General features: G+C 36.1%; 2 protein-coding genes across 6 annotated transcripts; one reads left to right on the top strand and one right to left on the bottom strand.

Annotated features, from left to right (window-relative positions):
* Positions 1–13,200: 13,200 nt before the first annotated feature.
* On the bottom strand, positions 13,201–18,409 carry LOC117612724. 5 transcript variants are annotated; one of them, XR_004583533.1, is made up of 9 exons: positions 18,355–18,409; positions 17,689–17,712; positions 17,281–17,406; positions 16,143–16,206; positions 15,930–16,034; positions 15,198–15,238; positions 14,058–14,100; positions 13,858–13,903; positions 13,201–13,315 (listed from the first exon to the last, which is right to left on the bottom strand). XR_004583533.1 is itself a non-coding variant. In XM_034341387.1 (8 exons), the coding sequence occupies exons 3-7, from the start codon at positions 17,371–17,373 to the stop codon at positions 13,891–13,893; spliced, it is 318 nt and encodes a 105-aa protein (XP_034197278.1). In that variant the 5' UTR covers positions 17,374–17,406; positions 17,689–17,712; positions 18,355–18,409; the 3' UTR covers positions 13,201–13,315; positions 13,858–13,890. The 5 variants fall into 5 exon arrangements, 1 of the variants encoding a protein (XP_034197278.1); XR_004583532.1 differs by having other exon boundaries at positions 13,858–14,100; XM_034341387.1 differs by lacking the exon at positions 15,198–15,238.
* An 833-nt stretch (positions 18,410–19,242) lies between these two features.
* Positions 19,243–20,814, top strand: LOC117612725. Its single transcript, XM_034341389.1, has 2 exons — positions 19,243–19,646; positions 20,159–20,814. Exons 1-2 carry the CDS (start codon positions 19,297–19,299, stop codon positions 20,601–20,603), a joined length of 795 nt encoding a protein of 264 aa, XP_034197280.1. The 5' UTR covers positions 19,243–19,296; the 3' UTR covers positions 20,604–20,814.
* Positions 20,815–22,552: the final 1,738 nt, after the last annotated feature.

Below are 22,552 nucleotides of genomic sequence, written 5' to 3'. Positions count from 1 at the left end.
CAGCCGTGTAGACAAATCGGGCAGGTGGCTGGGAAAAGATCCTGGCCAAACACCTACGGAGTAAACTCAATGCACTAGTTGGACACCTACAGAGTAATATCTATGTAGGCACAGGCAAACCACTGGTCGGACACTTGTAGTATAGCCTGACCACAGGTACAGGCGATACACTGGCTGGACTCCTACCACCGTAGGTACAGGAAATATTCAATCATGTACACAGACTTTACCGACGGCAACTGTATTCCAAAAAATCCTTTCTTCACTTTTCCTAGAACTTTAACTCACATTAACAACCCCAAATCCTATCAATCCCAACTCAAACTAAACCAGGCTACTCCAACTGTTTCTAACCCATAAGCAATACATTTCCAGATCTGTTCCCAACTGAATTTGAACACGTATAATATACTAATTCGAGACTGGTATTCATACTTCCACTAAGTCCAACCATAATTGAATGATAATAACAATCACAATAATAATAATAATGACAAGATACACACAGAAAAATCTCGTGTCACATGGTAAAGGCCGAAATCAAACCGATAGCACATTTGTATAACCTCATTAACTAAAATATCAATTATCAAACAAGTCAGTTTCCCACCAATATCACCACCATGCCCTATATCACAACATCATAACAAATCCAAGTTTTCAACATAATGCCATAACCACAATTCAAAGTATTTATCATTGGAAATCAACTCTAGTAATACTAACCAGTACTGTAAGGCCACAGTCAAGACATACACACAATCCCATAATCATAAGAAATCACATCATATGGATGTCGTTCAATACTTGGAAAAATAAGGCATCTTAAAAATAAAAGTCCACCCACCAATACTACTCATTAGTCGACCTCAACCGAGAATTTAAATTCAAACCCTACTTCCTGGAAACTTAACGTATGTGCACAACTTTAGAAAGGTCCTAAAGCCATTCTAGTAACTTCCCGTTTTTGGTCAACCAGGACCACCTGGGCCCATAGGGCCCACGACCTCATATTTCTTATCCGAACATTCCTAAAGGTCCCACAAGGTCTACATAACAAGTCTCGAGAATTTGGTCTCGATCGAGCGGTCGAATTGCTCTTGATGGCGTGATCGGAACTGTTTTACTTAATCCTAAACTTAATAATGCGGGGTATCCGAGATTCCGATTCTCAATATGTGAGTTCCAACATGATCCTAGAGGTATAGAGAACAACATGTTTGAAATTAGAACCGATCGAACAGTCCAAACCTATCGAACCCGGATATTGCCTAATAGGCGTAATATCCGTTCGATAGTCAAACGGTACCCAATTTCTAATCCGAGCATACCGTCATGCTCGGGCAATATGGGGAGTATTTTGGGACTCAATGGGTCAGCACGAAGTAGCCCATACGCCTCCACCCACCACGGGGAATGGTGGGTGACTTGAGTAATTTATGGCAATTGGAAAATCTCCAAACAGCCAATCAAGTCCTATACCAAAAGAATCATCTTAACTAGGGGAATGTTTTTTGGTCTTGGTCCCAGGCCAAAACCTAGCCGGAACTACCCAAAAACTTGATAAAAAAGCCGGCCAAATTGAGGGTTGACAATCGATCTCCCAAACTCAAAATCAGTCCACAATACATATACCAATAGCTAGAGCATAAGCAGAGGATGAAGATTGATACTTAGATTGACGGAAATCGTCACCAGAAACGCAGGAAAGAATTTGGTCCTTTATCGAGCTCTAGCACTGCCGTCAGTGGCCGTCGAGACTCGGCTCCAACCCAGACATGATCGCCAGACTCCGGCCGTCAGTTCCCGACTAGTCCCGTGTCTTGGCGTCGTCGGATGGGGCTGATCTCCTCGAAGCCGTCGCCCACCCCACATCGCGTTCGTCGAGAGAGAGAGGTATCGGGGAGAAAGAGATAGAGAGAACTGAGAGGGAACGGGGTCTACTCATGGGCCCAATCGGTTTTACTATTTTTTTTAATACAATTTTTGAAATGACAAAAGTGCCCTTTTCGTTTTTAGACCTCAAAATTGAGCGTGCTGTCTGTCTACGAACTGGTTTCAAAGAGCCGGACACAACGGTGCAACTGAATTCCCCAAATTCTTTCCTGAACAAAAAGTAACTTGAATACCCTTAACTCCAAGGGCAAAACTGTAAATTTAAAAATTAAATAATAATTAATTTGGGTCGGGATGTTACATTAAGATTTCACGGCAGTGTAGAGTTTTATATAAAAGGTCTCGATGCTATTAGTAGTGGAACTACTCATTGTATAGTGTGTTTGATTTCTTCAAGTTTCCAATGTGAGACTTCATATTCTTCAACACTCTTGGCCCTGTATGAATGTCAATATGCTTTCTTACTATCCCAAGTTATACACAAATCCTTGATGTCACCTCAAAATTGTGTCAAAATCCTACCCTCAATCCTGCACATCTCAATTTGAAACCTAGATTTCCCCCAAGGTCATTAATCCCTGAGTGCAAAGGTTTGACCTTAATCTTTTCTTCGAATCATCAAGAGTTAAGCCCTAATTTCCCTAACGGCACGAGGCACATTTACAACTTGACGAAAATTTGACACTACGTACCTAGATTTCTAACAATCATTAACCATTGTAATGAGTTTGTTAGAATTGATAGCATCATAAAGAAAAAGTAATTCAAAAGCCAATAAGTAATTCCTTGCTACTCAGTTAACGGAAGAATATCTTTAGATATTGAAAAAGCGTCCTTTTCCATAAGGGCCTGCAATTGCTTGTCCCTTCTTTTAGTTGACATATCATCCAATTTTCAGGAGTTTATTTTATTTTTTCAAATCATTCTTGACTATTGTTTTACTCTTATCATATAGTTTCTTTTGTTTAATATGAAGCAGTTGCGCATAGTGGCCATCCAGATATGTAGCAAGAGCTCGCAGGAATGTAATCGTCTCGCAAGAAGGCAAAGACTTTGGGATTTTCGACTTCAACAACGAATGTCATGAAAGTGGAGGTGGTGTTGAGATGAGCATCAAGCAAGCAAACAAGGAAGGGTTGAAGCTACAACATTGACGACAATAGAATTCGTTCAAACGGAGGCGAGCACATCATTTCTTGTTCTAGCTTTTTTTCTTTTTTATATGTTAACTGTTAAGGATGAGTAAGCAAAGACGAAAAAGATGAAGAAAGAATAAATAGTCAAGGGAGCTGCTGCAGAAGCTGGCTCGACACTACCACAAAAATCGCAATAGACGACGGGAATCCACCGTCGTGTAGACGGTTCTTAAACCGTCGTGAAATTGACTGCCATCTTTTGCTACATTAAACCACGACGGTAAATTACCGACGTTGTCACAACATACTACGTCATCTCTAAATAAAAACTGATGACTAATTATTATAAAAATAGCAAAAAAAGGCCAACTTTGATATGTGTCGTCTCAAGGAGATAACATGGCACAATTTACCCACGTCCCAGTGTAACACAGAGTAACTACGATTGACTCTAAATATTAACTTACCGCCGTGCAGAATCCCTTCCATGACAGTACATTAAAATAAACCTCTGTGGTGAATGAATATTCCACGACGCTTATAGTCCATGCCGACGTGCAAATGAAGTAGTAATGGCTGCAAATATGGAACGAACGTAGTTATTACTATATATGACGGCACTATTGGTTCACAATCGATGTCTAATTAATATAAAAAACAGCAAAAAAGACAACTTCGATATGCTTAAATGGCGCTTTTTGGAACATGGTGTCGTCTGAAGGAGATATCATATCACAATTTGTCCATGTCTCGTCGTAACATAGAGTAAACATGACCCTAAATATTACATAACCGTTGTTCAAAACGACTGTCACAACGATTATTTAAAATAAACCGTCGTGGTTAATAAGATTCTATGACGGTTTTGGTCATTATCGACTTGTAAACGCTGTAGTAACGACTGTAAATATAGAAGAACATAGTTATTACTATATACTACAACCCTAGTATTTACCTGGGCGTCGTTGTTACTTAACTTACCACGACACAGAGAATATAAATATAGACGTGGTTCCTACGCTACATGGTGCTTGTAACACCAATATCGTCGTGTGTATTTGTTGATGTAAGATCCCACATCAACCAACGGAGAGAGGGTGATGTGCCTTATATGTGCAACCCGCATCCATCTAGCACAAGGCCTTTTGGGAGCTCACTGGCTTCGGAGTCGTAGGAACTCCGAAGTTAAGCGAGTAGGGGGCCAGAGCAATCCCAGGATGGGTAACCCACTGGGAAGTTGCTCGTGAGCTCCCAGAAACAAAACCGTGCGGGCAGAGAGGAGGGCCCAAAGCGGACAATATCGTGTTACGGCGGAGCCGATCTCGGGATGTGACAATTTGGTATCAGAGCCACTCTGCCGTGTAGTGCGAGTGTGCCGACGAGGACGTCGGGCCCTTAAGAGGGGTGGATTGTAAGATCCCACATCAATTAACGGAGAAGGGGTGATGTGCCTTACATATGCACACCCGCATCCATCTAGCACGAGGCCTTTTGGGAGCTCACTGGCTTCGGAGTCATAGGAACTCCGAAATTAAGCGAGTTGGGGGCCAGAGCAATTCCAGGATGGGTGACCTACTGGGAAGTTGCTCGTGAGCTCCCAGAAACAAAACCGTGCGGGCAGAGAGGGGGGCCCAAAGCGGACAATATCGTGCTACGGCGGAGCCGATCCTGGGGTGTAACATTTTGGTATCAGAGCCACTCTGCCATGTAGTGTGAGTGTGCCGACGAGGACGTCGGGCCCTTAAGAGGGGTGTATTGTAAGATCCCACATCAACCAACGGAGAGAGGGTGATGTGCCTTATATGTGCACACCCGCATCCATCTAGCACGAGGCTTTTTGGGAGTTCACTGGCTTCGGAGTCGTAGGAACTCCGAAGTTAAGCGAGTTGGGGGCCAGAGCAATCTCAGGATGGGTGACCCACTGGGAAGCTGCTCGTGAGCTCCCAGAAACAAAACTGTACCGGTAGAGAGGGGGGCCCAAAGCGGACAATATCGTGCTACGGCGGAGTCGATCTCGGGATGTGACAGTTGAGACGACGGTAGGTGTCAGCTTACCAACGTTCAGAGGAACTCTCATGATAGATATTTAAACTGAGAAGCCTTTTGTGGTCCTTTTAGACGACAGTAAATATTTATGGGAGGTTGTAGTGAACTCGTTAAATACGTCGTTTTGTACCATTTACCGCAGTGTTATTACTTTTGAAATGTCGCTTTTATGAACAACACCGTCGTGAATTTTGAGTAGTAACAGCTTAACCTGACCGTCGTTGTTGGTTATTATTTTTTTCAAGGTCGCCTAATTATTATTTAATATCAATTTTAATTAATCGATGTGTTTTTATTTATTTCAAATAGTGGTTTTTATTTATGTACGGTCGTTTACATCGTCCATTCCATAACGTTTGTTAAAAAATGATGTCGGGTATCATTTAGACGTATGTTTTTGCAATTTGTTAACTGGACCATCGTATTTTACATCTTGAACCTAGTATTTTTAATACTGGAATTGTCATGCCCAAAATCCACATAATGAAAAAGCGATAAAAATAATGTCAAACAGAGCCATTTATTGCATAACTAATGTCATACATTACAACCATCAATCAATCCATATATCTTCACACTCATCTCTAATATTTTCACTCCTAAACTCACCCACTAGGTCATCAAATGTGTCAACATTGGGTATCCTTCTAGTAAATAGCTCACACTCAATTCTAACATGACACATCATCACCAATATCATCATTATATTCTCTATTAGGCATTGATAACACTACCGACCAACTATGATTCATTGGGTCGTCAACAAAAAATACTTGTTTGACTTGACAAGCCATAACAAATTGGGCATATCTTTGTCCAATTTTACTCAGATCTACAAGGGTAAATCCAAGTTCGTTGACTACTAGGCCTAAAGTGTTATCTATCCAATCACACCTGAAGACTAAAATTCTAAACTTTTGGTAGCAAAGATCCCAAATTTCTTGAATGACACCATAAAAACTAGGGGTGCGCACACAAACTGGCGAATCGGAAATCCGAGCTAAACCACACTGAACCAAACCGAAAAAAATCAAGTTGACCAAAAAGTCAACAATCCGTCAAAAATCCAACTGGACCGGTTTGGATAGGTTTCGGATCCTATTCCATGTCTTCAAAAACCAGACCGGGCCGAACTGAACCGATCAAATTAAAAAATATATAATTTCAATATATATTTATATTTAATGCTATATTTTTAATTTCACTAAAAAAAACTAATATTTATCCAAATTCAATTTCAAAATATCTCTCTTTTCTAACTTTAATATTTATTTTTATATGAAATTGAATAATTTGTTAATTTTCAAGTAAAAATATAATATTTCATTTGAGAATTGTATTAAAAAACTATTTAAAAAATAATTTTTATAATCCAGTTCAAAACCGAACTAGAACTGGAACCGGTTCAAACCGAACCAGATAGTTTTTGAATTTTTTTATTAAAACCAAACTGAACTAAACCGGATGAATAGTACCTGATCGGTTCTAATTTGAGGCAAAAACGGGTCCAAACTGAACCGTGCCCACCCCTAATAAAAACCTATATTGGAGATAATCGAGTTTTTGTCCTTGACACTAGCAACTTGCATAATATGTGCAAGTAAATAAACTCCACTATTTTGAACAGTTCGCACATCATCTTGTGCCTTGGTGTTAAATTAAACACTATTAATAAGATAGCTCATATATGATGGCACTGCCATGCTTGGACCAGCTACTAACCACCTCAACTTTCCTGATAAGCCATTATTGTCTTTCCCATTGAGTTCACTTTGAACTTGTACATTAATCATATCTTAATTCAATCTAACATAGAAAATAGAAAAATAAAAGTTCAATATGTTATTCAATAATGACCAAAAGCATCATGGAATCTTTCGAATGGATACATCCATCTAAAATAAAATGGCCCACATAGACGAACCTCTCTAACAAGATATACTACTAGATGAACCATGATATTAAAGAATGAAGGGGGAAAGTATTTCTCAAGCAAACATAACCTCACACGACATTATAATAACCGTCGTAGTACAAGAGCACTTCATACGTTGTTAAGACGACAATTACCATTGTGGTTAGGTACAAGTTAATACGTCAATGATGTAGATGAAATGTCATCTTTAGTATCTACGTTGGTTGCTTTATACCCACTGTCGTTATTTAGGGGTCAAGTGTTTACATAATCGGCAACTTCTGTTTAGCATGTTTCATAAGACAACGCTTATGAAGTTGTGGGCATTGTGTTTTAAAAATACCCTAGCGGATCTCGATTTTAAAAGTGTTTAAGTTACTAATCCACGTCGGTTTTCTATCAACGTCGTCTTTCTAAACACAACGACAGTATTTAGTTCTGCCGTCGTCGTTTTACTGTCGTCATTTTCCAACTTTCTAGTAGTGAAGATATGGGTTCTTATATATACGTTGTATATGAAAACCGATAATGAAAGATATAAATATAAAATGAATATAACAATACATATATAATTTATAAAATATATAAATAGCGAAATATTTCCTCCTGAAAATAAATACATATTTTAAAAAAATGGGTCTTTACACAAACAAACAAGCTCAAAAATTTCCATATCTATTTAGGAAGCAGCTCAACTCAGCTTAGCAATACTAACAGCTAGTCTTCATGGTAATAGCAACTTAAGTTTTTCACTCCATGACACCTAGATGCGTAGGTTAGAATCTACTTGGAACAATGAAATATAGATTCAGAAACTAATAAGATTGATGCCTTTAAGATCATACTAAAGGGCACCTTCTATAGTGCACCAGGTGCACCCATGCACCATTTGTCCTTTATAATATTTTCAAAATTTTTAAAAAATTGGTTACCGGTTATACAAGTTATCAAGTTTTCACTTTTTGAAAATGCAATTGCATAAGGGTCATGCAATTATACCTTTTCTGTTTGGCAATTAGCATATGATTAGATAGTGATTTATAGTAGTTTGGATATGAGAGTACCATAACATTGTAAAAGGATCCTAAAACTTATAAGTTACAAGATTTAGGTAGCGATTTACAAGTTTTTGAACAAGGATTACAACATTAGGGTTCACCTAATCCATAATGTTGTAAACGAAGTTATCAAGTTTTCACTTTTTTAACAATGCAATTGCATAAGGGTCATGCAATTATGCCCTTCCTGTTTGGCAATTGGCATATAATTGGATAGTGATTTACAGTAGTTTGGATATGAGAGTACCATAACATTGTAAAAGGATCATAAAACTTATAAGTTACAAGATTTGAGTAGTGATTTACAAGTTTTTGAACAAGGATTACAACATTAGGGTTCACCTAATCCATAATGTTGTAAATACTCATTTATAAGGATATGGATCCACATTATAAGGAATTGGTAACTCCGGATCATAAGGATGTAAATTGGGTCCTTATTCAAGTAAAATGAGGGTTTACAATATTAAGGTCTCGTATTACTCTTTTATGGATAGTTATGCTCTAGAAGATTGTAAAACACATCCTTAATGTTGTAATATTGTCATTTACAAAGAGAATGACGTCTAGTACAATATTAAGGTAACTAGGGACATTAGGAAAGTAAATTGGGTCCTTATAAGTGTAAACACAAATGTTTACAATTTTAAGGTCTTAGATTACTCTGTTTAGGACAGTCATGTTCCACAAGATTGTAAAAGTTATCCTTACTCTTGTAATATCATAATTTACAAAGATGAAGGCATGTAGTACAATTTTAGGGTAAGGGGGAACCTTGGAAACGTAAACTAGGTCCTTACACTTGTAAACTCGGATGTTTACAATATTAAGGTCTCGTATTACTCTTTTATGGATAGTTATGTTCCACAAGATTGTAAAACACATCCTTAATGTTGTAATATTGTCATTTACAAAGAGAATGACTTCTAGTACAATATTAAGGTAACTAGGGACATTAGGAAAGTAAATTGGGTCCTTATAAGTGTAAACACAAATGTTTACAATTTTAAGGTCTTAGATTACTCTGTTTAGGACAGTCATGTTCCACAAGATTGTAAAAGTTATCCTTACTCTTGTAATATCATAATTTACAAAGATGAAGGCATGTAGTACAATTTTAGGGTAAGGGGGAACCTTGGAAACGTAAACTAGGTCCTTACACTTGTAAACTCGGATGTTTACAATTTTAAGGTCTCGTATTACTCTTTTATGGATAGTTATGTTCCACAAGATTGTAAAACACATCCTTAATGTTGTAATATTGTCATTTACAAAGAGAATGACTTCTAGTACAATATTAAGGTAACTAGGGACATTAGGAAAGTAAATTGGGTCCTTATAAGTGTAAACACAAATGTTTACAATTTTAAGGTCTTAGATTACTCTGTTTAGGACAGTCATGTTCCACAACATTGTAAAAGTTATCCTTACTCTTGTAATATCATAATTTACAAAGATGAAGGCATGTAGTACAATTTTAGGGTAAGGGGGAACCTTGGAAACGTAAACTAGGTCCTTACACTTGTAAACTCGGATGTTTACAATTTTAAGGTCTCGTATTACTCTTTTATGGATAGTTATGTTCCACAAGATTGTAAAACACATCCTTAATGTTGTAATATTGTCATTTACAAAGAGAATGACTTCTAGTACAATATTAAGGTAACTAGGGACATTAGGAAAGTAAATTGGGTCCTTATAAGTGTAAACACAAATGTTTACAATTTTAAGGTCTTAGATTACTCTGTTTAGGACAGTCATGTTCCACAACATTGTAAAAGTTATCCTTACTCTTGTAATATCATAATTTACAAAGATGAAGGCATGTAGTACAATTTTAGGGTAAGGGGGAACCTTGGAAACGTAAACTAGGTCCTTACACTTGTAAACTCGGATGTTTACAATATTAAGGTCTCGTATTACTCTTTTATGGATAGTTATGTTCCACAAGATTGTAAAACACATCCTTAATGTTGTAATATTGTCATTTACAAAGAGAATGACTTCTAGTACAATATTAAGGTAACTAGGGACATTAGCAAAGTAAATTGGGTCCTTATAAGTGTAAACACAATTGTTTACAATTTTAAGGTCTTAGATTACTCTGTTTAGGACAGTCATGTTCCACAACATTGTAAAAGTTATCCTTACTCTTGTAATATCATAATTTACAAAGATAAAGGCATGTAGTACAATTTTAGGGTAAAGGGGAACCTTCGAAAGGTAAACTAGGTCCTTCTACTTGTAAACTCGGATGTTTACAATATTAAGGTCTCGTATTACTCTTTTATGGATAGTTATCCATAATGTTGTAAATGAAGTTATCAAGTTTTCATTTTTTTAAAAATGCAATTGCATAAGGGCCATACAATTATCCCTTCCTGTTTGGCAATTGGCATATAATTGGACAGTGATTTACACAAGATTGTAAAACACATCCTTAATGTTGTAATATTGTCATTTACAAAGAGAATGACTTCTAGTACAATATTAAGGTAACTAGGGACATTAGGAAAGTAAATTGGGTCCTTATAAGTGTAAACACAAATTTTTACAATTTTAAGGTCTTAGATTACTCTGTTTAGGACAGTCATGTTCCACAACATTGTAAAAGTTATCCTTACTCTTGTAATATCATAATTTACAAAGATAAAGGCATGTAGTACAATTTTAGGGTAAAGGGAGAACCTTCGAAAGGTAAACTAGGTCCTTCTACTTGTAAACTCGGATGTTTACAATATTAAGGTCTCGTATTACTCTTTTATGGATAGTTATGTTCCACAACATTGTAAAACACATCCTTAATGTTGTAATATTGTCATTTACAAAGAGAATGACTTCTAGTATAATATTAAGGTAACTAGGGACATTAGGAAAGTAAATTGGGTCCTTGTACGTGTAAACACAAATGTTTACAGGTAAGTCCGGACCATGAGGATGTAAATTGGGGTCCTTATTCTAGTAAAATGAGGGTTTACAAGATTAAGGGCCGATTTTACAATTTTGGGATACGACGGTACCTTAACGTCGTAAAGAGAATCCCTAAACTCGTAACTTACAAGTTTTTGGTAACAATTTACAAGGTTTTGCTAATGGATTACAACGTTAGGGTTCACCAAATCCATAATGTTGTAAATCAACCTTTTACAAGGATATGGATCCATATTACAAGGAATTGGTAATGGTGGACCTTAGGGATGTAAAATCCGTCCTTATTCTAGTAAACAATAGTTTACAAGATTAAGGACCGATGGTACCTTAACGTCGTAAGGAGAATCCCTAAACTCGTAACTTACAAGTTTTTGGTAACAATTTACAAGATTTTGCTCCTGGATTACAACGTTAGGGTTCACCAAATCCATATTGTTGTAAATCACAATTTTACAATGTTATGGATCCACATTACAAGGAATTGGTAATGGTGCACCTTAGTGATGTAAAATGGATCCTTATTCTAGTAAAAAAAAATATTTTACAAGATTAAAGACTGAGGGCACCATAACGTCGTAAAAAGAATCCCTAAACTCGTAACTTACAAGTTTTGGTAACAATTTACAAGGTTTTGCTCCTGGATTACAACATTAGGGCTCACCAAATCCATAATATTGTAAATCACCATTTTACAATGTTATGGATCCACATTACAAGATTAGGGATTAAGAAGAACCTTAAAGTTGTAATCATGCTGCAAAACCTCGTAAATCATACATATTTTTTTTCTTTCCTTTTTTTATGGTATCAAAAGCAATTGTCAAACATGAGACAAATTACCCTTAATCAATTCAAATGTTCCTTTTCGGAAATAAACTTATCCAAATATATAGTTTAATTTTATTTTGTATTTTCAAGATAAACTTATAAAGCATGCATTTGTAGGAATAAAATGTTAAACTTATAAAGCATGCATTTCTAGGAATATAATGTATAATATGATTGCAACCACATTTGCAAAAATGTGCATAAAATTCAATTGCAAGGACAGAAATTACGAATTGCATTCTATTAAGCAACGTTTTTATGCATTCTACTAAGTTTTTTGGTCATGGATTACAATCTTTTGAACATACAATTAATTATGAAGGATTTATCATTAGTGAGAAATACTACGTTTCATAATTGAGCAAAGATAATAATAACTGCAAGACTGAAATGCAAATGGGCTACCTTTTTTTTTATATTCCTTTTTATATAAATTTTTTTTTTGGGTCTCAATCGAGTGTCATTCAATAAGGAGGAGAGAGAAAAAGAAAAAGAAAGCACAAGCCAAAAAAAAAAAAATTTGAGGTAGAGATTTGGGAAAGAGAACATAAAAGAAAGAGAGGAGGGGGAGGGGGGACGAAGGAGAGAGGGGGAGAGGGAACCAGAGAAGAAATAAAGGGGGAGAAGAGGGAGAAAAAGCAAAAAAAAAAAAAAAAAGAACCAAAAAGAGGGAGATGAAGGAAGGAAGGGGGGGAAGGGAGGAAATGAGGAACAAGGAGGCAAGAAGGGGAGGGGAGAAGGGTCAATGACCACTTCCCCTCCTAGCGGCCCTAGAAGAGAGGGGGGGGAGGGTTGGGAGCTTTTTTTGCTTTGTAAAAAGCTTATTTTCAATGTCGTTGAGCTGTTAATATTGCCTTAGATGCAAATGGGACTACTTTAGTTCTCAATTGCACTACTAGAATGCAAATTACCCTACCTGTTTGTCAATTGCATTGACATATCACATATTAAATTTAAATTTTCAATTAATTGTGCACAGATAATGGCAATTGCTCGACTGGAATGCAAATAGTACTACTTTCTTTGTCAATTGCACGACTGGAATGCAAATGGCACTACCTGTTTGTCAATTGCATTGACAAATCACATTTTGTGTTTACTTTCTTAAAATAAAAAAGCCTGCCAATAACATGCATACACTAATCTCATAATACAACTTTATGGTACAATGCCCATTCACAATGCTAATGGGAAGATTGTTTCAATTGGCACATAAACTATGATATAACAGTCAAATTTACTTTAAAAGCTTATTCTCAATGGTACTATATCCTCATCAAAGCCAACATAAACTTCATTCATGTAATTGAAAGTATTGTTCAATACATTCACTCTACATAACCAATAATTATAAATCTAAAATCTTAAGTCATTATGTATATTTTTAAATAAAAAAAAAATACAATCTCCAGATACAATGAAAATATTACAAATTCAAGTAGCCAAATAAATAGACTCCAAAATAGTATATTAGTCTTGTACTTGGCCTAATTCTTTACCCCAACCTGAAAAACAATCACGAAACTATCAATAAAATGAATGGAAACATAAAGCAATATGCTAATATGAAAACAATTAGAAATTCATCATTGTAAACAAAAAAAGAACAAACCTACAACATAATTAACTTGAATAGAAAGCAAAATGCCAGTTTGGGGTAGAGATTTGTTCTTTTCTTTTTCCTTTTTTTACTTTTTGGATTGTATAACGATCATCAATCTTATAGGCTTTGAATATCAAACAAAAAAGTGCAACGAAAGCAGCCAAAAGCTGGGACCAGCTTCAACCATATCTCCAATGCAATGTACAATGGCCTGGTGTTTGTCTTTACGTCCTCATTTTGTGATTCCAAACTTAACTATTCTTAGCACTATGCCAAGATTAGGCAAATAATACCACTTCCAATGTAGCATGATAGTTTTTAACATGCAGTTCATATATATATATTCCTCATGCATTACTAAAATAAATAAATAACATCCTCAACCATTCACCAAAATGAAAGACAGAGACAGAGAGATAAATTTGAAGGAAAAAAAAAAATTACCCTTATCAGATGCTGGGAAGGGTGGATGGGCCGCTAGTTGGAATACCTGCAAATCCAAAATCAAAATCAAAACAATACCTAACTGAAAAACATAATCAAAACCAATTTGAAATTAAGAAGCACAAGAAGAAGAGTAAGTCCCTTTCCCATGTAGAAGATATAGAAGTCGTGTAAATTAGGACTCTTCATATGCATGGTACCATTGATTGCAGTGAAGTTTCATGTTCAATGGGTTGGGAAGTCCTGTAAACATGAAAATATACAAGCCAAATAAAACAATAGTTATAGCTAACTGCCCAAATAAGACTTTAGATGATGATAAAAAGAAACAAATAAATATCCAGTCTCGTGTACAAGTTAGTGCCTCAACATTTTCAGGTTTGAGAGCAATACAACCTTATAACTTAAGCAATACCACCTTATAACTTAAGTAAGAGTATATCAGCTAGCAAATGTAGTTTTGTATTGTAACCTGAATATCCATTGCTCTCATTTCCTTCTTTTAATATATATATATATATATATATAACTAACCCTATGATGCATAGGCATTTGTTTACACTGACTCTTTTCTTCTCAGCACTTGAAAGACTTAAAACAAGAGATGCTACAAGAAATCCCTTTTCTAACAGAATTGCTGGATGAACTGAATACAGAGGCGCACATCTCCTTTTTAATAGAATACTTAGACTATAAATCTAAGTCTACTTATCTAGCTTTTCGTTAGCTTCAATTGTATTTCACAAGGTATTTTTTTATCGAATAAAATATTATGAATTCTCCCCAATGTAAAAGCCAGTACCGAGTACTTTCAGTTCATGCTAATGAAGATTACATTTTCAATACCAAGAGATTTGTTGAAGACTAAGCTAACCAATTCCAAAATACTGTAAGATGGTCTTGGATGATAAGTGGCTATTACAAATATGAACTAATGAGAATCTAAAATCAACCCCTAGAAGGCCAGAGAGTTCAATGATTTCACACATTGCCAAATATATATATATATATATATAATATGAGAATCATCTCACACATTCAAATTCATACATAAAAGAAGATAAATTCAAATTCATAAATTCACATCAATGATAGCATTTTTGTTTTTTGTTTTTGTGAATGCAGAGAAAAAGTTGGGAAACAGAGGAGCACATTTGTGATGGTGGACGGCTCACAAGTCGAAGAATTAGACGCATTAAGAGACAATGATCAATTGTTTATCTTTTGAATATGAACATGAAAATGATGTATGAATGATCACTAATCAGTTTCAGTCACTTTATCAATGAAATTCTATAGCGTAATTCATGTCAAATATGAAGATTGGATGAAGAACTTACAGCACATACATTCTATGCTCTGTTGTTGAGCATCTCTAAAACTGCATAAGAAACTAAAGATATTACTCTACAATTCAGACTAAATTATCTCAAGCACAAAAATAATACATTATAAGAAGTCATGGATCTCATGGGTTGTAACGGACACCAATTTGCTCTATTGTCGTGGAGGACAATAAATGTCTCAATCCTATCTCAAGTTCTAGATCATTATTTTAACATTGAGATCTCAAGTAAACAGAGTACATAAAATGTCTCAATCCTATCTCCATCTTCTAGCATCTTCCTTCAAGAACCCAGTGCTTTTGGTTTGAACAATATGCAGTCTCAAGGCCATCAATTTAAAGTCCCATATCATTATCAAGAATGAACAACTCTCAAGCTTCCAACCCTCAAATTCAAATAATAAAAAAGTAAGAAATTAGCAACGATATATCTGAGAGGGAGAAAGGGGAGAGGTGGGAGAGAGAACAATTCGAAAGAAAAAAAAAACATAATTATAATTTCAAAAAATTACCAAATTCCTATATAAATCCAAAATATTACCAAAAAAAAATAAATAAGGACTTGCCATTCAATACCCAAATCATTAAGCCCTAAATTAAAATAGGACATATAAATCATTTTGTTAGAAAGTCTAGACCAAAATTCAAAGTTGAAATACTTTCTGCTATGATGCGAATCATCTAAATCGCACAGTTAGAAAGAGAGGGAGAAAATTAGAGTTCTTACCTGCCACAGAGAGGTTGAGAGAAAGCCAGCCACAGAGAGGTTGAGAGAAAGCCAGCCATAGAGATCCAGATGAGAGTGAGAAAGGGAAATCATAACTATGAAAACCTAAAAAAACAAAACAAAGAAACCAGCGATGAAGCAGCAGCAACAAGGAAGATACCCAGACCAAAAACCCTCGAAAGGAGAACGAAATGAAGAAGGAGCATGACCTACTTGAGAGGAGAGGAGATGTGGTCGCCGGCATCGTCTCGTCGTCACAGAAGGAGGAGAGGAGCTGCTGTAGAAGGAATCAAACTCGAAGATAAAGAAATGAGAAACCCAACCCTAAACTTGAAATGTCTCTGACTGAGAGAGCAAGTATTTTTTTATTTTTTATTTGGTTTTACCTACAGCAACCAATTTAACCGGTAACCAACAATCAACGCTTTAGATTACCCCACATGCCCCAACTACTCATCCAATGGTCTATAATAAGTGGCGCATCAGTGCGCCTGGCGCACTGTAGAATTTTCTCTAATGTACCTTCCAAATGTTCCACTTTACCTGTTTATCAATTGCAATTTTGAACTTACTATTTGTCAATTGCATTATTCAGTTTCAATTTCCCACTAACTGTTTGTCAATTGCATACGAGTCCTTACTATTGTAAACCCTTTGGTTTACAAGGATAAGGACCTAATTTACTTCTCTAATGTCCCACCTTCCCTTTATAAATTTATTTTCTTAATTTTAATATATTTTAAATACATGTTTACAACATATTTACAAAGGCCAAAAATCGCATTTTTTTGACCCAAAAAAAAACTTCTTCACTTTGGGGTTACAAAAGCATTAGGAATGGGGAATGGGAAGTGAAATCATGTGGAAAACGAAGTCAAAAGTGAAGAAAATAGGCACGCATGATAACTGCACGTTTACAATTTCCAACTTATTGTTTGTCAATTGCATTATTCAGTTTCAATTTCCCACTAACTGTTTGTCAATTACAAGATTACGGATGGATTTTACAATTTTATGAAACACAGCTGTCCAAAACAGATGGGTTTTACAATTTTATGGAACACTCAATTACAAGATTACGGATGGGTATTGCAATTTCGAACTTACGATTGCATTATTCTTGTTCAATTTCCAACTCATTGTCTCTCTCAATCACTTCATTGTCCTTCTTTTTCTTTTTCTTTTTTTTTTTGTAATAAGAAACATAATTTCATTAAGAAGAGAACATAACAATACAAGGGACAAGTTGTCCACTGGTCTAGCTATACTAGGTAAACAACTTAACAAAGATACATGGCACTAGACGAACAAAACTTGTAGTTGACAGCAGAATTCTAATAATACAATATACCTTGAAAGGAACAATCCTTAACTTCTGAAGATACCAACGGCCAAAGGGAATCCCAAAAACGAAGCCTATCCCAAATAAGATCCACCTCCACATCCCTTGCTCCGCTCCAAAATTTTCAACATATGCCTACATATTGAAATATGAACTAAGCACTTTTTCAACCACAATCTGGGTCATTACTTTCACTATCTGTTCATCAACAAAAATAATTACAGACCCATGTACCTATACATAGTTCGCAATAAACAACTCGGGGAGGCATTTCCCAGAAGCAGTGGATGAAAGCTTCTAATGGTTATTAAATATTTGTTAACAGGTTCTATTGACCTTGTTGCCAAGCTAATACTAATGAATGTAATAAAGGAAAAGGATAACACAATTGAGTTGAATGATAGGATGGATTCTAACCTGTGACTGAAAGATTGGTCAATCCTACAAAAGAAAAAAATAAAAACCAAACCATGACATATGTTATTATATGAGCAAAAATGAACTCTCAGATTACAATAATTGAAAGAAGATAAGAAAATCGATAGCAAAATCTCAGACTTTGCATGCAGTTTAACAACATAAATAGACTTTCCTAGATTCAATATACACAAATCAATACTCATTCTAGCAACTTCAGTCCTAAAATGGTCATTCCAACTTTATTCCTAAATCGTTCCAGCTCAAGTTCTTCTATGGATAGCATAAAGACCCATCTAACGTGTGAACCACCACTTACAATACGATAGTACCCCTAATCATCCTTTGACACTAACTCCCACTTCACCAACTGCACTTATTTCCCTCTCCTTGGCCTTGCCATAAAAATTCTCATATGAGCTTCTCAACCTTTCATCTATTGGGACTACTTATCCTAATTAATCACAAATTCACAATAATAGATCTATGCCAGTCATAAAATTTGAGTTTCTGGAACAACAAGGTCACAAAACAGGAACAGGGGAATCAAAAGAAACCCATTATCAAATTTAAACAAAAAATCACATTACCAACAAATAAAACCCAACTATCCAAAAAAAAAAACCAGAAACCAAAAGACAAAAGGAATAGAAAAAGCAAACTGACCTTTGATATTGGAAAAATCCCCAATTTTCTAGGGTTTGAACTGATGACTGAGAGGAGCAAAGAGAGGGGGACGAAGAGAGAGACGGACGAAGAGAGAGATGGACAGAGAGAGAGAGAGAGAGAGAGAGAGGGACCAAGAGATTTAAGATCTTCTCAATTTCATCCACAGAATCAAGCGATTCACAGGTAGGGGAAGAGAGGGAGAGATGAAAGAGAGAGTTGGTGGGATTGCTTCAGTAGTTCAACATCGTCTTTGCCCTTTCTCCCTTATCGTTCTATTTTTCTTTTCTTGTTTTGTTTTTATTTTTTTGTTCAATTTTTATTTTATTACTTTTACCTACAGCAACCCTTTTCGGTTACAGCATTCAATGGTGTGGATTTAACCCACATCTCAACTTACTTATCCAATGGTTGATAATTTGGGCGCATGGATACACCACGCCCATGGTAGAATTTTCCCATACTAAAGATGTCTGACTCAATGCACTTGGCGACCAATCATTGAAGCCATAATAAAACAAAAATGATTAAGACGAAAGCCTACAGCTGGCAAGTTTTCTGGGCATTGCCTGTTTTTAATTTGAAATTTATTGTTTTCTGGGCATCGCCTGTTTTGATTTGCTTTTCTTTTCTCGTATATCAATTTGTTGGATATATTTTTCTGCGGATTCTGACTTGGGGTTATAAATTTTTTGGATATATCAACAGACGAATGGCAAATTAGTTGGACTTGTTTATTTTGGTCCCACATTTATCTTCTCTCTCAGCCAATTGCACCCTTCGAATAAAGTCATTCCACCTACTCTTCTGAATGTAGAATGCAAGTTACAACTCCGAGACTTTTGACTATACCATTCATCTAGCTGTTTTGAAATATTTGCCCGTAGACCCTTTCCATTGTTATTTTTGCATCTCCGAGACTTCCCATCTTCTCAATATAAGATGGGTCTCCAAAATGAAAGTCAACAACTGCACGAGGAGATGGCAACAAGAAGTGAAAATAGTGATACTGAAAGCAACGAGACCTGGAACATTTCTGGCAATGAAATTAGAAGTGAAGGCAGTGAAGTTGTGTTTTTGGACATCAACAACGAAGTTATTCGAACAATATTGATGACAACAGGGAGGGGTGGAACCATCAACATTGTTAACAATAAAATTTTTTCAACCAAAGGCGGGCGTGTTGGGATTGGCAAAATTGGCAAGAACTACTGCAACTGGAGGGTTTTAATATTTCTTCTTGTTCTTATTTTTGGATTGGCAAATTGGGAAAAAAGTGCTGCAACTCAAAGGTAATATTTCTTCTTGTTCTTTTTGCAGATTTTCTTTTCTCTCTGATACTTAGAACGAGTTTAAATATCTCAGTGTGTATATATATATATTCATATAATCTCAAGCTGTGATCAGATGATCTTTTCCTAATTTGAGCTCAGCTTGGTTCGTGTTGTTCGTGGAATGAGCTTGATTGTATGTTTGGCTCGGCTCGGCTCATTTTTTAAATTAGTGAAACTTGGTTGTAATCTGAAAAATGAGTTTTTATTATAAATAGCAAAATTTACCTTCCTAATTTCACAAATGTCAGTTTTCATAACTTTCAAATATAGCAAAACAAACACAAATGTCAGTTTGCATAACTTTCAAATATAGCAAAACAAACATGTAAATAGAAGAAATTAGACATTTCATTTTTGTTCCGTAGTTAAGTAGCTTTCTAACTTTTATTTTTGTATTGACACTTGTCAGAATATTGTTATTCAATGTGTTCATTGTTTTTTATTAACTTTTTTTTTGGCTTACTTTTCAGTACCATGTCTAGATTGACAATTTTAATTAGCTATGGAGGGAGTTGGGTTCACTCAACGTACACAAATGGCAAAATTAAAGGAGTACTTGTTTCAGAGAAAATTACATTAGAGAAACTTCGGAATAAAGTGTATTATATTGCAAATCTGGACCCAAATGAGTATGAAATAACTATGAAAGTTATATATGATTCAACGAAAAATGCTTGGCATGTAGATATAGTCGATGATGATGATGTGAAAACTTTTATTACTGAAAATATTTTAAAGTCTTATAAGATTCCATTGTGCATTACGTTGAAGCGGAGACTAAGGAATCAACAAGCTACAGTTGACTTCAGACAATTACCAATGTCTGTGGACCTCAACTTGGGTACTCGAGCTGACTTAGAAGATAACAATCAATATCGTGATTCAGAAAATTACTTGGGAGAAGAAGAGCTTTAGTTCTCTACATATGATGCGGAAAAGAGTACAACAGAACTAGATAAGTTGCTTTGCGAGAACATACAATGTGAGGATATGGTGTACGTAAAGGCTGATAATATGAGTCAGGGTTTATTTAGCTAATATTTTAGCTTTTCTTGACAAACTTGTAAACTCATATGTAATCAATCAAGCTCATTATATTTAGACTAGGTTACTATAGTATCAAGATGGCTTTATGGCTGCGTTCAAATGTGGCAACTTGCAATGAAACTCTCAAGGTAAATAATGCATTGCGTGTATTAATCTGCATTAGGATATGACTAGTCAACATGAATGACTAGTCATCTAAAAAACTACCACCTCATTTATTTTTCCAACTGTAGTCTTTCTATCCAAATGATTTTTGTCTTATTATAAAGCCAATGATAGTTGCTAGCTGGGGGAGTTTTAGGGCAGACTTGTTTTGGTAAAAAGGAGGGTACAACATTTGGTCGCCGTCACTTACCTTAGTAAGAAAGGGAGTTTTTTAAGGGAGCTTGATTTTTGGCTCCGCATTTTCTCTTTGTTAGTGAGTTTTGTGTGGGAGGAAATAAATTCAGCGTCCCATTTGGAGGCGCTACGTGAAAAATAAGCTAACCCTAAAAGTATATTATTTAAACCAATAAATCTAGTTTGATAATATATTTATTTGGGAGGTTACCAATTTAAGTTAATTGAATATATCCCATTAATAGAAAAGGACTTACAAAGATGGAAGACTATTTAAACAAGAGGACAAAGAAGGTAACCTTAGAAAACCCTAAAAATTACACACTCTCTCTCTCCCCCTAGCCGAATTCCCCTCTCCCTCTCATACTTACTTTCTACCGCCACCTCTCTTCCTTACTCGGCGTCTGCACTACCCTCCCTCATGTGACAGAAAACTCTGTCCTTTCAGTATTTGCTACATCTCACTGAGACCGTTTAACCGACTTAGGTATCAAAGGGCCCTTGGCCACCACCACACCTGTGGTTTTCCAATTACTTTATTTTGTCTTGCAGAGATTCTAGGAGGGGAACGATCAAGAGAGAAGATTCATCCACAAATATTCTCCCGTGAGAAACTTTCCCATAAATTTTGGTACTTTCATTGAGAGCCTCGAAATATACTTAAACTGAAGCTCTCATAAATTTTAACAAGGAAATCCATTTCCGTTTCAATTACCAATTTCGTTCAATGCATTCGAAACAACCATGGTGAAAAGTACCACCACAGGAAGCAAGACGGTGGCCACGAAATCCACCACGACACAAAGTCTACACGGTGGTGCCCCCAAAACTAGCAACTCCCATGCCTCAACTGCCAAACTTGGACAAGTTTTGGAGTAGGTGTTGCCACACCTATCTTTGCCACCACAATCCCTAAATGTTGTGCCTATTCGTACCTCCCAAGAAAACCTAGGTCGCCATCAACTTGGTGTCACACTTTCTCTCCTACCTGTTCAAACAGCCAAGTTCTCAATTATAGGGTAGATGAGCTGACTAGGAGGGTCCAAGATCAAAACAACTTGGTTGATCGACTACTCAGGCATATTGACTTGGTCTGTGACGATGGGCTGAGATTCGATGGCAAAGAGAGAATGATGGGTTAACGCATAGGCAGGCAGCATGAAAGATCCCAAGGAGATTAAGCAAGGGCCAACATGCATGAAGGAGGACATCACAGTGCTGATCATTATGCTGGCATGTCGTGAGCATCAGCAAGCTGCGACCAAATCAGGATAAGCATCCGTTCGAGACTAAGCCCACAAACTAATGTGCATTCAAGGCTGGGGGCACAGTCCGATGGCCACACCTACCTAGGTTCGCAAGGAAGCATCCAGTCGAGGTTAAGGAAACCAGTTGACAGAAGACACTCGCCATCTCATACTAAAAGAGCAGATTCCAAACCACAGGTGGTGGAGAACCCTTCATAAGCTCAATCTTCC

The sequence above is a fragment of the Prunus dulcis genome, unplaced genomic scaffold (assembly GCF_902201215.1).
Source record: "Prunus dulcis unplaced genomic scaffold, ALMONDv2, whole genome shotgun sequence".
NCBI lineage: Eukaryota > Viridiplantae > Streptophyta > Magnoliopsida > Rosales > Rosaceae > Prunus > Prunus dulcis.
Note: the sequence above shows the minus strand (reverse complement) of the source record. Positions and strands in the feature narration are given on the sequence as shown.

Excerpts from the sequence above, each read along its gene's own strand:
- LOC117612724 (XM_034341387.1), bottom strand. The coding sequence starts at position 17,373 with ATGTGGAGGTGGATCTTATTTGGGATAGGCTTCGTTTTTGGGATTCCC. Across the intron at positions 16,035-16,142 it reads CACATCTCCTCTCCTCTCAA|GTTTTCATAGTTATGATTTC; the intron begins GTAGGTCATGCT and ends TTGTTTTTTTAG. Across the intron at positions 14,101-15,929 it reads TCTCAACCTCTCTGTGGCAG|GACTTCCCAACCCATTGAAC; the intron begins GTAAGAACTCTA and ends TCATGTTTACAG.
- LOC117612725 (XM_034341389.1), top strand. The coding sequence starts at position 19,297 with ATGGGTCTCCAAAATGAAAGTCAACAACTGCACGAGGAGATGGCAACA. Across the intron at positions 19,647-20,158 it reads AAAAGTGCTGCAACTCAAAG|TACCATGTCTAGATTGACAA; the intron begins GTAATATTTCTT and ends CTTACTTTTCAG.